At 35.1% G+C, this 18,661-nt stretch overlaps 1 protein-coding gene across 1 annotated transcript in view; it reads left to right on the top strand.

Moving 5' to 3' along the window:
* Positions 1-5,335, top strand: part of SmB (small ribonucleoprotein particle protein SmB) — a 30,999-nt gene extending 25,664 nt beyond the window's left edge. Inside the window, exon 5 of the mRNA XM_068378760.1 lies at positions 5,205-5,335. Within this exon, the coding sequence (XP_068234861.1) occupies positions 5,205-5,230 (26 nt within the window). The 3' untranslated portion in view covers positions 5,231-5,335. The remainder of the gene's footprint in view (positions 1-5,204) is intronic.
* Positions 5,336-18,661: the final 13,326 nt, after the last annotated feature.

The raw sequence follows: 18,661 nt of genomic DNA, 5'->3' as shown, positions 1-18,661 counted from the left end.
AATAGTAGTAGTAGTACTGTACTGATTAATTCTTAATTGATAGAAATTACCATTTTCCCATAATTTAATTTAGATTTGCCGTGGGAATTAATTTAATTTTTATTTGTTCTGAAAGATAATCCCCTATTCTCTCATGTAAAATGGATTAAGTTGGTTAGATAGCTATGTTATTCCACCTACTGACTAATTTATAGAAAACAGCCTCCAGTTTCAAAGATGGAATAATTTTTTATGTAATATTAAAAAATAATTATGTTCATTACATTGATATAAAAATGAGTGGTAGACTCCACCTAGCATGATGCATTCAGTGCTCTGCGGCTTCATTCTATTATGTTACTAGATTTGAACAGCTTTCTTCTATTATTCAAGATCAATCGTATCTATATCAACACTAGCCAATTTTCTGTCCGTGTGAAGTCTGGGTGTAATATTGAAAAGATACAGGTGATCTTATGAGCTGTTTATATTTTATTTGCTTTGTTACTCGGTAACGTTTGTATGTAAATTGAAATTTGTTGCGTTTACTATTTTTACCATCAATGTTCCGTAACCTTTCAGTTTCACTCCAATTTCATTATAGGCATACTGTAATTAGAAATTCCTGTATTGTCTATTTGTCCTTAGACAACACACAAACCATTCTCTTTATATACATTTGTCAAAGCTGAAACTAGCCGAAGATTTCAAAAACTCAAGTTTTAACTACCCATCGCTAGTTAGCATGGTAGGTTAACCTCCCCGCTCGCACCAGCGACTAGCCGTCACTTTTTAATTTGGCTCGGTTTTATGATTATCATTAGTAACTAGCCTTAATCTTATTAAAACATTCCTTCAGTGCTGCCTTCCCTGGGACCCATGGGTTCCCCATACAAGGTAAGGTAGCAAGAGGTCTTTGACCTCTACCTCTGCAACTTGCCCAACACTTTGCCTCGGCGGGTGGGCGTGAGCAATGGCTGACAAGAACTCCTCGGAGTGACTTGTTTGGTAACCCTTTGTTTTTACTTCACAGGCAACACATGATTTTTATTTCACAGGCAACACATGATGTTGACCTTCAACTTGAGGAGGGAAAACCCTAGGTCGTTGACGGGAAGCAGAGAGTACTGCCTGAAGGTTCGCCTCCAGGTCTTAGATAATTTTCCCTTTCAAGGTAGAGTTAATCTCCACCAGGTGTTGAGCAACTTTCTCTTCCAAGGAAGAGAAAGTTGCAGTCATGTTGCGATTCGTCGTACATACATTATTCCCACAAACGGCCTCAAGACTTCAAACATTTACCCGGAGGCAAAGAAGTTACGCTTGCGCATCAAAATACGGTCATGCATATATGCGAGCAAGCGATCTTTTTGCCAAAAGGGACTATAGACCATCTGACAGTTGAAACTATGTTCTAATAATCATTACGGTCTATTAAATTTCTTATTCCTGATCTAGATATTAATCTCTGGCACCGTCGTTCAATTAGTTCATTATGCATGTTGCATAAGATTTTTCATAACTCTGACCATCCTTTACATTCAGATCTCCCTGGACAATTCTATCCTGTTCGTAATACTAGGCAGGCAGTTAATTCTAATAGCCAGGCCTTCTCCATCACGAGACTCAATACTACGCAGTACTCTAGAAGTTTTATTCCAGCTGTTACCAAGTTGTGGAATGATCTTCCTAATCGGGTGGTTGAATCAGTAGAACTTCAAAAGTTCAAAGTTGGAGCAAATGCTTTTTTGTTGACCAGGCGGACATGAGTCTTTTTATAGTTTATTCATGACATATTTGTTTTTGATGCTGTTAATAGTTTATATATGACATGTCTGTTTTGACGTTGTTACTGTTTTTAGAATGATTTATTGTTAATTTGTTCTCTTCATTTATTTATTTCCTTATTTCCTTTCCTCACTGGGCTATTTTTCCCTGTTGGAGCCCCTGGGCTTATAGCATCTTGCTTTTCCAACTAGGGTTGTAGCTTGGATAGTAATAATAATAATAATAATAATGGCTAATTTTTTACAGGAAACCAGGTTATGCATTACTCTTCAACCTTCCTGTAACCAGACACTTTTTGTGGTCTGCTTTCTTCCCAGGCAGTTCCTTCCTAACTTTCCGATCGAAGGTCTTAGTTTTGAAAAATACTTAGATCGAAAACTTCACATATGCTATTCTGTTTCCGGGAATTAAACATAGAAGCTTATGCCAGTTTTGCTGATGGGAAACAAGAAATTTAAACTTTTTCGTCGTTCATAGGAAGGAGCAGGTCTCGATTACGAACATTGATCAGTGTTCTCCAAAAAAACACAACTAATAGTTCGGGCTACACACGTATGTTTGTCCGTCTCCCCAGTCTGTGTTACTGGCTCTTAGATAAGCATACATTACCTGTCCAACAATAGATTGAATTTGTCTCAATCTTACCTTTTGGAAGTAGTTGTATGAGACAGGTTTCTTGCCTGACAGCGATCACTAAGGAGATTCACCTTAGAACATCTTCCTCCAGGGAATACTGGCTACCCCGTTTTACCGATATGTAAGCATACTTACCACTTTATTTAAGACAGTTGGAGGATAAGTTCTTCCCCCCCCCCCTTTTTTTTTTTTTGGACAGCAGCTTTAGATATTACTTGCTATGAAATATCTTGGTCTTGGAGTAAACTCTTGAGAGCCTAGGTACCTTGTTGAACTCATTGGAACTTGCAAACTCTTAAGGGGGGAACAACAGTCACAATCCCTGAAAATTGTTGACCACCCTATTGGGTAGTTGGTTGCCCAGGTAGTCCAGAGCCTCTCCCAATTTTCCAATGGTCTGAGGGGAAAAATTTTCCTCAGCTGAGTTGCTGGTACAACCCGTTTCCTGTAGCTTAAACAGCCTTTTACGAGCAATGCCTCCTGTAGGAGTGCATAGCGCTACCCACCAGACTGCTGCGGGAAACTATTAGTATGAAAATACTCTGGTCCATCCTACTTGAGCGTGTACACAGACCCCGAGTGTCGCAAGGAAATCTTCCGCAACATTTTGCACCTGTTCACCGAGCACTCGGGAAGTGGGTGGGCGAGTTCCTTCGCCTATCAAAGGTTTTTATGCGATCTAGGTGACCCGTCATTTTTGTAGTAGAGGTGGATTCTTCACAAGGACTGAACCTCGGTCGGTCTTCACACTCGAAAGGGATACATCCTCCTCAGTAGTTCGTCTGAAGACAAGTATTCCGCAGCATGACGCACCCTACCACCTGACACTCATACCAACTATGACAAGAGTCCTATGCGAGGGACCAGGACCTCTTGGCCAAAAGTCAGAGAAAGACGCTCTCCAAGAAGTTCCGGGAGGGTCCTTAGGCTTCTACAGTTACTTATTTCTTGTAGAAAAAGGATCTTTAGGCTGAATGAGTTTGTTCAGCAGACTCCAGTCAAAATGGAGATGGCTCAAATGGTCAGATTTCATAACTTCATGATCTTGTTGGCCCTTTATAATGCGTACTTCCAGATAACAATACATCTGTATTAGGTCTGTACAGTGGCAACTGAAGACCTCTTGGTCTCAACACAGACCTACCGAGTACTCCTCCAAAAAATTTGGTAGTCTTAACAGCCCGCTTCCTCCCGGGCAAGAAGAATGGGCTGGCAGACAATCTGAGCAGGACTCGGATAGTTTGTTCCGAATGATCCTTGAATCTACTGATAGCCAACTAAACGTCGAAGAGTTTGAGGTCCACCGAAAGTAGACATTTTTGCGACGTCCCTCAATCGGATACTTCCAGTACCAGACCCACAGCAGTTTTGGCAAGACACCTTCCAACACATGTGGGACATAATGGACATCTTTGTGTTCCCCCTTCTGCCTAATAAAGATGCTATTAAACAAAGTAAGGGCATCGCAAGACCTAGCAATGACCCTCAAAGTTCTGCTCTAGCAACATGCAGAATGGTTTCCAAACATACGCAGAGGCACAGGGAGAGCTACCTCCACTTCCTGGTCTACTCAGGCAGCCACACAAAAAGATATTCCATCGCTATGTCTTCATTTTTATTCAGCAACTCCTCGTAAGGAGAGGCTTTTCGAAGCCAGTCGCAAAGCACGTGGAGTCATCTGCAGTACATTAGGCGAAGTGGTCAGTTTTTAATGGTAGGTGTCGTGGACAGGGCATCACTCCTGTTTGTCTATTCCAACAGTAGCAGAGATTTTACTGTATCTCGGGGATGAAAAACTATTTGATGTTGGCGGTAAAACGCTTTTGCACGGCTTTGAGCCTGGTCTTATAGCTGAATGGAGTTAACATTTCCTCCTCGTAGAAATTGTCACTCTCTCTACGGAATTTTAAGCATTCTTTCCCCCCTACGTTCACAGAAAGGCTCCTTATGAACCATTACGGCAAGTCTCGGATAAGGACTTGACCTTGAAGATGGTTTTTCCCAGGGCCCTGACTTCTGAGCAGAGTCAACAAACTATATGTTCTTTCGTACGACATCGCCCATTCAAAGGGATTGGGCCACGTCACACAGTTTCGTCCCTGGTTTTGTTTCAAAGACTCATAATCGGGCTGTGGCGGATCTTTGGTTAGACCCTTTCGCATTGAGATCCTCCAATCTGTATAGATAAATATTCAAAAAATTTTATTTGCGAATTATTTTTCTTTTCATTTCAGTATATAAATAACAGATCGTAACATTTTTCCTTTTAATCTCCTGTTTATTTATTTACAATTTTATATCAATTTTCCATTTCAGTACGCTACAGTATAAATAACAGATTGTAACATTTTTCCTTATCTCATATTTATTTACAGTATCAATAAGTACATTTTCAAGTTGAAATACGCAGTGAACATTAATGTAGCAAAATTTTTTTCTTTCATTTTGGGAGATAGATAACAGATCATAACATTTTTTCCTTTTAGTCTCATGATTATTATTTATTCACAGTTAATTTTATTAGCAAATTATTTATTTACAGTTGATTTTATGGCAAGTACATTTTTAGGTTGAAAAACACAATGAACAGAACTGAACTGTATGTACTGGCTGATTGAAAAGGTAGGATGGGATGGTGGTTGCCAGAACCTTGATATTTCTTCATTGGCCATTACCAGCTTTTTCCAGTATCTACCCTTATGAAAGGACTGACATTTGTATAGTTAGGCAAAATACAAATTATTTTTAAGATTTGTCATGTGGTGTATTTAAATTAATTTGATATAATTTCTTTCTCATTGCAGGTCCCCCAACTGGTAGGCCATACTAGCTTTACAAGAACACTAAAGAAACTTGTCAGTCAACTTAGTTAATTTTAAGGAACCATTATTTTACAAATTTTTATTTTACTCTTGAATAAAGGATACAAGTATTATGCTTGCTTGATGTATAATTTTCCTTAATTTGAAGTACATAAATGCTTTATGAAGAGAAGGAGATTTTTTAGTTATGATTTTGTGATGTGAAAGAATGAGGAACATTTAGTCACATATACCATAAAGTAAAATGACAGTGGCCAGAGAAGGGCCTGTAGAAAGGACAGTAAAAATGTGACCAAAGTTATTGATAAATTCATAGCTTGCTTGAGAGATCATTTAGACGAGGCTATGTCCCACAGACTTGCGGGAGCATTGTGACAGTGATGCATGTTATTCGCCAAACGTACTCTATATTCATGATTTATGCTGAAGGCAATTGGCCAGCCTCTGCACTGGGTGTTTCTTCCACTCCCAGATTTTTTAACTGCTCAAACTTTTGGTCGCAGATGGGAATTCATTCGTAATATATATTCGAATTTCATATTTGATACATTTTCAATTCAAAGCTATATATCTACTGTTATTTGCTGTGTCTAACCTTTATCTGCAACTTTTGGATAATTTTGTGTTGATACTGTAATGGGAGTGAATGTATGTAAACCGAATGTGTAGTGTACTTAACGCATCCGTAATACGAATTATAAGAATGCATTCCAAATACAAAGCATATAATTTGTGAACTAATAATGGTAACCCAAGATCTTTTGTAAAAGTGACCCTGACCCAGAACTGGACTATCGTCAATTGCCATTCAACATAACGTATTTGCGAAAGGGGATACAACTTTCGTGTAATGTTCTCAGATGCATTTCCATAGCTGTCCAGGTTGGAAGTATCATAGCATATTTAGTCTTGAGGAATTCAATATTTTCATCGTTCATTAAATACTGAAGTTAAGTAAAACTGTTTTCGTTGTATTTTCAAGTTGAAAAAATACAGTCGACCGTCCTGTATTGGGGGTTCTTTCTTTGAGGTTTCAGTTTTACGTGACTAAGAACAACGCAATACCTATTGAATGAAAATTATTCCTAATAAAGTTCATAGTGCGCGATGATTTCAAATAGCTCGCACCCGTTTACACACGGAGTCCTTTGCTCCACTACCTATCTCTCCACCCACCTGGTCTTAGCACAGTATATCCATTTACTGTGGTAAAAAAATTACTTGTTTATTTGAAATATGCCGGAATTTGAGTTGTTCCACTTGACTGTAACTAATAGTAATGCATGTAATATTCACATTTTAATATCTTATTTATAAGTAATAGATCCCAAAGAGTTTTTAATGGGCACCATAGTGAGTATAGGAATGTGATTTCTGGTGTTTCTCAGGGTAATGTTCTTTGCCCCTTACTTCTCATACTACTGTATATACACATGGCATGGTTTAGTGTAGAAAACAAGCCTGTTGCATAGGCAGGTGATGCTTCTCTTTTCATCAATTCCTTATCCTGAATGAAGATCTACAGTTGCCAAATCTCTTAACAGAGATCTAGCCAAAATTAGGGCATGGTGCAAATTTTGGGGTATCAATTTGAATCCTAGTATGATTGTAAGTAGGTCAAGGACCGTGGCTCCTCAACATCTGGATCTTGTCATTGATAATGTTTATTAAACTTAATATGACGTAAAATTTTAGGTGTGACTGGACCGCAAATTTACTTTTGAGAAACAAACTAGGTCGTCTTAAATTGCACAAAAAATTGGCTTTTTTAAGAATCTATATTTGAATTGTTTTAATTCTTTCATTTTACCTTATTTCGAGTATTGTTCTCCTCTCTGGTCTTCAGCTGCAGATTCTCATCTTCATTTGTTTGAAACGAACTTACCGTATGTGAAATTTCGTATTCCTGATCTAGATATTGATCTCTGGCATCGTCATTTAATTGGTTCATTTTGCATGTTGCATAGGATTTTATATATATATATATATATATATATATATATATATATATATATATATATATATATATATATATATATATATATATATATATATATATATATATATATATATATATATATATATATATATATCTATATATATATATCTATATATATCTATATATATCTATATATATCTATATCTATATATATCTATATATATATATATATATATATATATATATATATATATATATATATATATATATCTATATATATATATATATCTATATATATATATCTATATATATATATATCTATATATATATATATATCTATATATATATATATATCTATATATATATATATATCTATATATATATATATCTATATATATATATATATATATATATATATATCTATATATATATATATCTATATATATATATCTATATATATATATATATATATATCTATATATATATATCTATATATATATATCTATATATATATATATCTATATATATATATATCTATATATATATATATATCTATATATATATATATATCTATATATATATATATATATCTATATATATATATATCTATATATATATCTATATATATATATCTATATATATATATATATATATATATATATATATATATATATATATATATATATATTTTTGACCATCCTTTACATTCAGATTTTCTAGGACAGTTCCATTCTGTTCGTAATATTAGGCAGGCAGTTAATTCTAATAATCAGTCCTTGTCTATCATGAGGCTCAATACTACACAGTACTGTAGAAGTTTTGTTCCATCTGTGACCAAGTCGTGGAATGATCTTCCTAACCTGATAGTTGAATCGGTAGAACTTCAAAAGTTCAAACTTGCAATAAAGGTTTTCATGTTGAACGGGCTTACATAAATTCTTTTATAGTTTACATATCAAATATCTATGTTAATGTTATTTTTTATTAAATATTCTATTTAAATTTTTCATTACTACTTATATCGTTTATTTATTTCCTTTATTCACTCGGTTGCGTTTATTTATTTCTTTTATTCACTCGGTTCAACTTAAACATCTTGCTTTTCCAACTAGGGTTGAAGCTTAGCTAATGATATTAATACGTTTTGAACGTATTTTTACTAAACAATGTTATAGCTTGTGGTAAACCAAGGCCGTAGTTATGAATCTCATGATAATGGAAAACCATGTTTAGGCTACAATCATCTCCATATTAAAAAAGGTCAATTTATTAAATAAGCGGGAAAATTTATTTCCTTGGTTATTGACATAGACCTAACCATTTAGGATTTTTTTTTTTTTTTACACCAACTGGTATCTTATTTATGTTTCATTTAATTAGATGTTAAAGTTTATTCATCAAAATAAATCATGATGAATCTTAACTCGATATTATGCTCTAAGAGTAGAGAGTTAATTTACAAATCACATTATCATTTGCTTATACACTTGGAGCCTACTGCCATCAATGGTAAAAATTGATATCACATTTTCGCAGATATGTTTATGATTTTTTTCTAATAAACAACTAATCTTCTGTGGTTCTACATTTAATCAGTGACACTACATATCAGATATGATCATGACAATATAGGAATAAGATATACTAACTGGCAACTCCACCGGGCACTTGGTGGCAAAAAGTTCTCTCAGAGATCATTGTGTTCATCCGAATCTTGGAGACCTGGTGTCATAGGTCCTGCCTTAGTAGGCACCGACTGGCGATAAGGATATCAGGGCGAATTCCCCCACTTGTAGGCCATGGTTGGTAATTCATTAGTTGGGTAAATAATGTAACGTTTGTATCGTGGGTCGAAACCGAGGGCAAACCTGAAGTAGAGTCCGAAGGGTCTAAATAAATGCGAATATCAGAATTACTAACTCACCGAACCCCTCTGTTGAATTTACGTGCATTCACGGTTGATTGTTTAATGTTACGAAGATTTTCCCTTGTATATCTGGTTCAGGTTCTGGGGTGAGGCATAGCCTTTACAACGGCGCCTCTGTGTCTTTTAGTTTTGTGTGTTCCTTATTTTCACTAGTTTTTCTCTTTTCATCCACATTTGTTGTAGTATACTTTTCTTATTTTCAATAATCTCTTCACAAAAAAGGAATTTTCCAACTGTTTGTGCACTATCTTCGTATGGTTGTTGAAGCTCAATTGCTTTTATTCTTATATCACTAAACTGTGGACAACATAATATAAAGTGGTTAGCATTTTCTTCTACATCACAGAATACACAGTTTATATTTCCATCTTGGTGTCTGTTTCTTATATTCAAGCCCAATGAGTTTGTCCTTGCTCTGAATAATAAAATTGACGAAAATGTATTGTCATACACTTCCTCCTCCTTGATTTCACTTTTCCAGTTTTTATATAAAATTAAACTCTCCTTACACTCCATTTCACTCTTCCATTTGCTTGTGTCCCATTCTCTTGTTCTCTTCTTTATGTCCTCTTTCGTACATCTCTTGACTTCTCTCATCGCCATCCCACATTCTTCAGCATACTTCTTCACATGCATTCACCACTTCCTCTCTTTTTCTTCCATATCATTGACTATTGGTAAGTAGGTCCTTTTCTCCCTTAAAAATGCTATTAAGGTACCTCAGCTTACCATCCATTACCCTTGTTTTCATAGCAGATGCTCCTACATCCCCTCTCAAGGCTACAATTGCTGTATTCTTTACAGCCCCTAACATCCTTCTATACACTCCATTCTCTATTCTCTGCAACTTTTCTATTTCCGTTTCCGTTAAGCTAATCACATTTGTTCCATGTAATATAGAAGGTAGTGCTACACTTTTCCAGTATGTTTTCCCTATCAGTATCTTATTACAACTTTTTTCTATGATCGAGTATGTAAGATTAGCTAGCTTTTGCGCCTTAACTATCATTTCACTTTTCTGTGTTTTGAACATATTCCTACCATCATCTACCTTGATACCTAGGTATTTAATATTGCTTACTACTCTTATTATCTGGTTTCTCCTTCATATAATATATAAGTACGCTACTTTTGTCTCTATGTCTAAACCACACTGCTTTCCTATATCTATCACTTTCCTTATGTTTAATTCAGCATCCTCTATATTCTCAGCAAGCACTAGGACATCATCAGCAAAAAATAATACTACTAGCTTTATAATATCATTTTTAAAACCATTACCTTCCTTTTCTACTTGTTTTATAATCTGATAAGTAATTAATTTGAATAATGTTGTAGAGGCAGTACAGCCTTGCTTTATTCCACTACTTACGCTCAATTTTTGTTCTACTCTTTCCCCTATGTCTAACGTAGTCGAGTCTCCCACATACACTTCAGCTATAGAGTTAATTATACTAGTATGTACTTTGTATTGCTTTAATGTTTCTATCAGTGCTTCCCTTTTTATGGAGTCGAAAGCTTTTCTGAAATCTAAAGAGGCCACTATGAGTTTTTTCTTATTTTTGAAAGTTTCTTCGACCATGTATTGTAAGATGAATATATTATCCTCAATCCTTCCTCCTTCTGTAAATCCCGCTTGACTATCCTCTATGGCATTATTACTTTTTAAATGCCTTTCTATTTCATCCTTGATAAAAGCCATGTATATTTTATATGATACATTTGTGAGAGCTATAGGTTTCAATTCCTTTGCTGTTGGCTTGTTTTTCTTTTTTAACATTTTTGTTCTGGATTCTTTCCAGCTTTTGGGTTTTTCTTTGCTGGCTAGTTCCTCTTTGTAGCAGTTCACTAGTGTATTCTTGCATATATCACTCATCATCATTGCTTTGTAGTAGTCTGGCTTTAGTCCATCTGGCCCAGCTGCTTTACCTTTCTTTAGACGTTTTAAGCATTTTTCTAATTTACCTTTACTCATTTCAGCGGCGGGCATGGGTTTAATTATTCCTTCGACATTAAGTACAGCATCGTAATGCTCCCTTAGATGTTCAGGTATACTATATTCATTTACAGTTATAATGTCGTTTTCTCTTCTCAAATTATCCAGGTATTCACTCTCCTCCTCCTCATTCCAGATCTCAGTTATTCTATTTTCATGTGTGTTGTAGACTGTTTTCCAAAATTTTACTAATTCTTCTTTAGCCTCTTCATTTGATAGTTTATTTCCTCTCTCTCCATATAATTGTATTGCCTCGCTTTTTATTTCTTTGCTATTTCTTAATTTGTTTATGTTTTCCCATAGTTTATTGTTTTTATCATCTCTTATCTCCCTGGTCTTCTTTTTCTCATATAACGTTATGCTCTCTTTCACCAGTATTTGTACTTCTTTCTTCTTATGATTGTATTTTTCTTCTAATTCTCTTTTTATCCTAATATCTTTTTCATTTCTCTTTTTTCTATTAAGTTCCTTTCTTTCCTTAATCTTTCTTCTTATTTCCTCGGTTACCCAAGGTTGTTCTTTGGTCTTCCCCTTCATTTGTTACCCTTCTCCTATATGTTTTAGCCAAATTTTCTTGTTTCATTTCTGCCATTATTATGTTTAGCTCATCTATGTTTTTTACATCCTTGCTGACAAGTTTTCTCTCTATAGATTTCACATATTCGTCTATATCTTTTGCGTCACTGCTATAATATGTAATTTCTTCCCACTTCCCTTTATTGTAATTATTTTCGCTATTTGTTTTTGCTTCCAATTCTACTGTTATTAAGTTGTGATCTGATATGTCTAATACTGTTTTATCTTCATCTATTTCCATACATTTAAATTGTTTATATAGCATATTATTTGCAAGAACAAAATCAATAGCACTATGCTGATCTTGTCTATTCCACGTGTATACTCCTGAGCACCTTTCATCTCCATTTAATAGTGTTAGGTTGTGGTTACCCATCCAATCTAGCACCATTTCCCCATTTCTGTCTACTCGTTGGTGCTCAAGAAATCCCACGTGGCCGTTAAAATCCCCCATAACTAGCAAAGGTGTTGTTTCTCCTGCTGTTTGTATTAATTTTTCACATTCCACTTTCAATTCTTGATCTCTTTTTCTATCTTCTTCTGTATTTCCTGCTGCGAAATATACCAGTATTATCAGGAATACTAAGTAGTGGATTTTGCACTGTACCATTATTATATCGCTATGTTTGGTTTCTATTTCCTCTACTTCAGTGATGTTATTGTTTTTAAAAATTAACATTAACCCTCCACCCTTTTTGTCTTTAAAATCCCTTCTTTTTTCTAACTTTAACAGACCTTTACTCAGCTGTATTTTATCTATTTTTTGGTGCGTTTCTGTCAAACAAAATATATGAATTTTATTTGTGTTCATCTTGTTTTCTATTTCTATTAATTTCTGCTTGGTTAGTGCTTGGATATTTAACAGGCATATTCTTATACATTGGCTAACTTTTTTGTCTAAATTTATACCTTTCCTAATTCGCTCTGCTTGCGTTTGCTTCTTGACGAAAATTCTCGTTTCTTACTAGTTCTCCTCTCTTTATGTACCACCCTGTTCTCCATTTTCTTTTTTTCTCCCTCAATTCCTCTAGCAACTTCCTTTCTTTTTCCCTTTCCCTAAAAGTGAGGTCAGGTGCAATGAAAACTTGTCTTAACTCCTCTTTTGTTGATTTCCTGAGGTGTTTGCCCCTTGCAATTATTCCCCATTTTTCCTTAGTACTTTTAAGCTTAACTAGCAGGGGCCTTGGTTTTTGTCTTTGTCCCTGTTCCTCTCTCTCTTCCCTTGGTTTGCCCACTTCTTCAATTTCCACATCATTCATTCCTAACTCGACATTAATCAAACTCCCACATATATCAAAATCATCTCTCAGCTTTTCATTATTATCAACTTTTGTACTTTCTTTTATATTGAAAATTACTATGTTTTTATTTTTCTCCTTTTCCCTTATTTCTATCATCTCTGCCCTGACTTCCTCCCTAACTTCTTCTCTTGTCAGCTGGCCTGTTCCTATCATATTATTATCCACCAAGGACCTAATCTCCTTTTTTTAACTCATCTACCGTATCCTGCAGCCCTATGAAATTATCCCTGAGCTCATCATACTGTTTCCTAAGTTTCTTGTTTTCTGCCTTCAAGTTTTTGAAATCCCCCCTGCACCTACTACAGAACCATCGGGCATGTTTAGATTCACTGATTTTCTTAAATTCACTCCTTTCTAATTGACCACAGCCTATGTGAAACCATACATCACACAAATCACATTCTATCGCTTCTTGGTTTGATCTTACCCCTTTTTTTGCACCATCCGCAGTCGTTTGGACCAGCCATCCTTTCTTCATGGTCAGAGTCACTTGAATATTCTTCCTCTCCTTTTCCCCCTTTCACTTCCTTCCTTCTCACACTCACACCCACTGCACCTTTCACTGATTCTCTCTTAGGCACCATGTTTAATATATTTTGAGCTTGGTTATGTTATGTTATTCTAGCGGCTTTCTTAATGATTCTTGCATGGATTTATGCATCTTCGCTAAAGTGTGGTAATTCCGTGTGATATTAAGGATTTATTTCCATATTGGCCTTGCTTGAAATAAACATAGGTAATGTTGGTAATCCTGTATTAAAAAAAAAATATTCAAAATAGTGTTGTTTTCATAGTTTGAAGTAATTACTGTGCTTTGAAATAATTAGGCCTACCATTAGTTTTTTTTTTATGATTCTTAAATATATAGGTTTGATGTTTGTGCATCATATGTTAGCTGTATTTTGTTTGATAGAGCTTTCAGTGTAAAAGAAGAAAAAAAGAAGTTTTTGAGATATTCGATGTGGTGAACGAAATCCTCTTGAGATTTGTTGCAAGTTTTGACGCCGTGCATAATACATCATAATTAAAAACTAATGAAATAGTTTACCATGAAATTTTTATGGTTTTCTGTAACCTAAATAACGTTTTCTTTAAGTTATTTAAAGTGCCGCACGAGATAAAAATGAATACGACCCACGACAGAAGTGTTAAAACGCTATTGAGTATTGGTACACAATCCTATTCCACAGGTAGAGTACGTTATTATGGATAAAGTCGAATTCTATCTTATGAAAAGTGCAGTTGGATTGTATTTACGAATTAGGGCTAAATATCCTAACACTGGGACCCGTAAGGGCATTCAGCGACCACGAGCAATTGAAGTAAAGTTAGAAAAGTTTAAAAAGCAAGAAAATGGTAATGTTAAATTCTTTTACATTACTTTCCGATATGCTCCTAACCGTATCTCAGATAAACACATATGCGAACTAAACACTTTTCTATCCACTGAGTCACTTGGGACAAAGGAGGTCATACCTAAACACTAAAATTGAAAAGAATTGCAGTAAGGGAGTACAAAAAAATAACTTTCCACACCCACCCCCAAACCTTTTTCCAGCCATTGGCTAAGTGGTTTTGTGAAATTGGGTCATATCAGCCGATGTATGGTCCTGGTAAGCCATTCACCACTCAAAGGAACTGGAAGAAAACAACTATTGTACTATGAAGTACAGGTTTAGATGTTGGACAGCAAGATCGAAGAAAGGAAAATGGTACGGAATTATAGTAAAATAATACAGCTAGGGGTCGAAGGAAGGAATGCTGCTAAAGCCGTTGAGCAACGTAATGTCTACAATACACTGCGCGAAGTGCACTGACAAATATTCCTGGTTGTGTGTTATGATGAGATACTGTATCAGAAGTTTTTACGTTAACAAGCTAAACTACAGAACAGTCATAAATGTCAAAGCAGAGTAATTTTGCAAGTATAGCAAAGCACAAAGAATACATTAAGGATGATAATTTCTCGCCCCTACTGTGCAAACGCGAAGGATTCATGAAATGTGGTAACTCGTGCGGCAGAATAAATACTAACATTATTTCAAGGCAATTGAAAAAAGTTACCCAATTATTATTATGATGATGATTATGATTATTATTATATTATTACTAGCTAGTCTGCAACCCTAGTTGGAAAAGCATGATGCTATAAGCCCAAGGGCACCAACAGGGAAAAATAGCCAAGTAAGGAAAGGAAATAAATAAATTATATTAGAAGTAATAAACAATTAAAATGAAATATTTGAAAAACATTAAAACATATTTCATATAGAAATTATAAAAAGACACGTCAGCCTGTTCAGCTTAAAAAGATTTTCTGCAAGTTTGAACTTTTGAGGTTCTATCGATTCAATTACCGATTAGGAAGATCATTCCACAACTGGAATAAAACTTCTAGAGTACTGTGAGCATTGAGCCTCATGACGGAGAAAGCCTGACTATTAGAATTAACTGCATACCTAGTATAACGAAGATGATGGAACTGTCCGGGAAGATCTGAACGTAAAGGATGGCCAGAACTATATAAAAAAAAAAAAAAAATCTTAAGCAACATGCACAACGAACCAATTGAATGGCGGTGCCAGAGATTAATATCAAGATCAGGAATAAGAAATTTAATAGACCGTAAGTTCCTGTCCAACAAATTAAGATGAGAATCACCAGCTGAAGACCAGACAGGAGAACAATACTCGAAACAAGGTAGAATGGAAGAATTGAAACTTCTTCAGATTAGATTGATCACCGAAAACCTTAAAAGACTTTCTCAATCAGGCAATTTTTTTGTGCATTGAAGAAGACATACCTAATGTATTTCTCAAAAATAAGTAAGTTTTAATGGAAGATGAATGTGACATCCATTTTAAGGGCAACAGATTACTTAGGAGACGATAATAATCTCTCTCTCTCTCTCTCTCTCTCTCTCTCTCTCTCTCTCTCTCTCTCTCTCTCTCTCTCTCTCTCTCTCTCTCTCTCTATATATATATATATATATATATATATACATATATATATACATATATATATATATATATATATATATATATATATATATATATATATATATATATATATATATATACATACATATATATATATATATATACATATATATATATATATATATATATATATATATATATATATATATATATATATATATATATATATATATATATATATATATATATATATATCAAATGCAGCCGTTTCTAGTCCACTGCAAGATCGGCGAGTTTTCATCATTACGCTGGCCAGTGGTGATTAGTGATTGTGGGGGATTTTCGTTTGATTGCTCATGACAAACCAACTTGTCGAGAATTTACTATTTTTATTAGTGAGTCGGAAACTTGTTCCGGGAATGTCTTCATAGATTATGCAACAAAGATCAACAGGGAAGGATTGGAGCACTAACACTAGCCTTAATAAGGTAGTAGGTTGACCAGGGCACCAGCCAACCGTTGAGATAATACCACTAGTGAGTTATGGGGTCTTTTGACTGACCAGACAGTACTACATTGGATCCTTCTCTCTAGTTACAGGTCATTTTCCTTTTAGCTACACACACAGAATAGTCTGGCCTATTCTTTACATGTTCTCCTCTGTCCTCATACATCTGACAACACAGAGATTACTAAACAATTCTTCTTACCCCAAGGGGTTAACTACTGCATTGTAATTGTTCAGTAGCCTCTTTCCATTGCTGAGGGTAGAAGAGACTCTATAGTTATGGAAAGCAGCTTTTCTAGGAGAAGGACACTCCAAAATCAAACCATTGTTCTCTAGTGTTGGGTAGTGCATAGCCTCTGCACCATGGTTTTTCACTGTCTTGGGTTAGAGTTCTCTTGCTTGAGGGTACATTCGGGCACACTATTATATCTTATTTCTCTTCCTCTTGTTTTGTTAAAGTTTATATAGGAGATATTCATTTTAATGATGTTACTCTTCTTAAAATATTCTATTTTTTGTTATTTCCTTTCCTCACTGGGGTATTTTCCCTGTTGGAACCCCTTGGCTTATAGAATCCTGCTTTTCCAACTAGGGTTGTAGCTTAGCAAGTGATAATAATAATAATAATAATAATAATAATAATAATAATAATAATAATAATAATAATCTGCCTTCCCCCAGGGATTGCTGCTTCCTCCTCAACTTCTGCAACCTCTCTAGGCTTCTATTTCGTCTCTTGCTCCTACTGGAATCTGGATCCGTCGATGTACAAGGGGACAAGCTGATACATGGGGTGACAACAAGGTGCATTTGCCTTGCAATTGTCATAATATTCAGGGGTAACTGCCACCCTGTGAGACAGGAATAATAGCAGTATGCGGTCTTCGTGGGAACTTGTGGATTGAGTGGCAATTTACGCTCGGCCCACCCATTTGTCAGGTGCAGCAGGGCTGCATAACTCCTAACTACCTCACCAAGAGAAGGGAAATAAGCAAAGCTTTGAGTTTGCTTTAATCCGGGTAAACCGAGCAGCCCGTTAGCCAGGATGGTCCATGAAGCCACAAGTTGCACTTGAAGATGACTTTGGTGGCTACTCCCCGCAACGCCAGGTTTGCGTAATTGCACGACATGGGGACGTGCTTGAGAAATAATCGACAGTTCGACAAGATGCGGTTTATCTCCTCGACCCTATTGAGGACATATATATGGGGATATGCTCTGCCGTGACTAAGTTATTAATTGATGGTCTACCTTATCTTTGTCATTCTAAGCCACCTACACTCTTAGATTCTATTTGAGATCCGTCCTAATTACACCAGTGAGAGTTGGACAGGCATTTACGTTAATATAAACAAAGTCAATGGATAGGAGTAAAAGTAAAGTTAAATGTGGATCTTTACCTTCAAAGCACTAAGTTAAAGAAGCTTACACTCGCTTATATCAACTTACCTGGCAGTAGATTACTCTCTTCAATATCTCAGGCACAACTATCCCGAACTGAATTATTGGTTTGTTTAGTGCATAATCATTCAAATAAAGGGGTTAAAGATCATGGATGTAGGAGTAGGGGAGGCAGGAGTTACTATAGCTCCCCTCCTCCTTTGCTGAAAATATACTTTTCTAACTTCTACTTCGGAAAAGATTAGAAGATATTCAACTTCATAGATTTAGTCATCAGGAAAGATTGAAAGATATCAAATTGCAGATATTTAGTAACATTCTTCACAACAATGATAATTCAAAAGTAATTTCTCGAATAGAAGGTTTTCTTTTTTAACATACATTTTCATGTTAGAGTAAGGAATTATTCTACCTACACACACACACACACACACACACACACACACACACACACACACACACATATATATATATATATATATATATATATATATATATATATATATATATATATATATATATATATATATATATATATATATATATATATATATGAAGTGGTTCCCGGAGTTCTTACAAGATTATTTTGTAGAATGTGGCATGAAGAGGCAAAACCTGATGAATGGGAGTTAGGAGTGTTGGTGGAAATGGCAAAAGAGGGAAACCTAACTGATTGCAATAATTAGAGGCATAACACTTACGTCAGTTATGAAAATATATAGTATGCTTACTCTAAAGAGACTGGAGAGAAAGATTGATGAAAAGCTGAGAGATGAAGAAGCAGGATTTAGGAAAGGTAGAAGTTGCACTGACCAAATTTTCATTTTGAGATATGTTGTATAGTAATGCGTA

The sequence above is a fragment of the Palaemon carinicauda genome, chromosome 8 (genome assembly GCF_036898095.1).
Source record: "Palaemon carinicauda isolate YSFRI2023 chromosome 8, ASM3689809v2, whole genome shotgun sequence".
In the NCBI taxonomy this organism is placed as follows: domain Eukaryota; kingdom Metazoa; phylum Arthropoda; class Malacostraca; order Decapoda; family Palaemonidae; genus Palaemon; species Palaemon carinicauda.
This window is presented reverse-complemented; position numbering and strand designations above follow the sequence as displayed.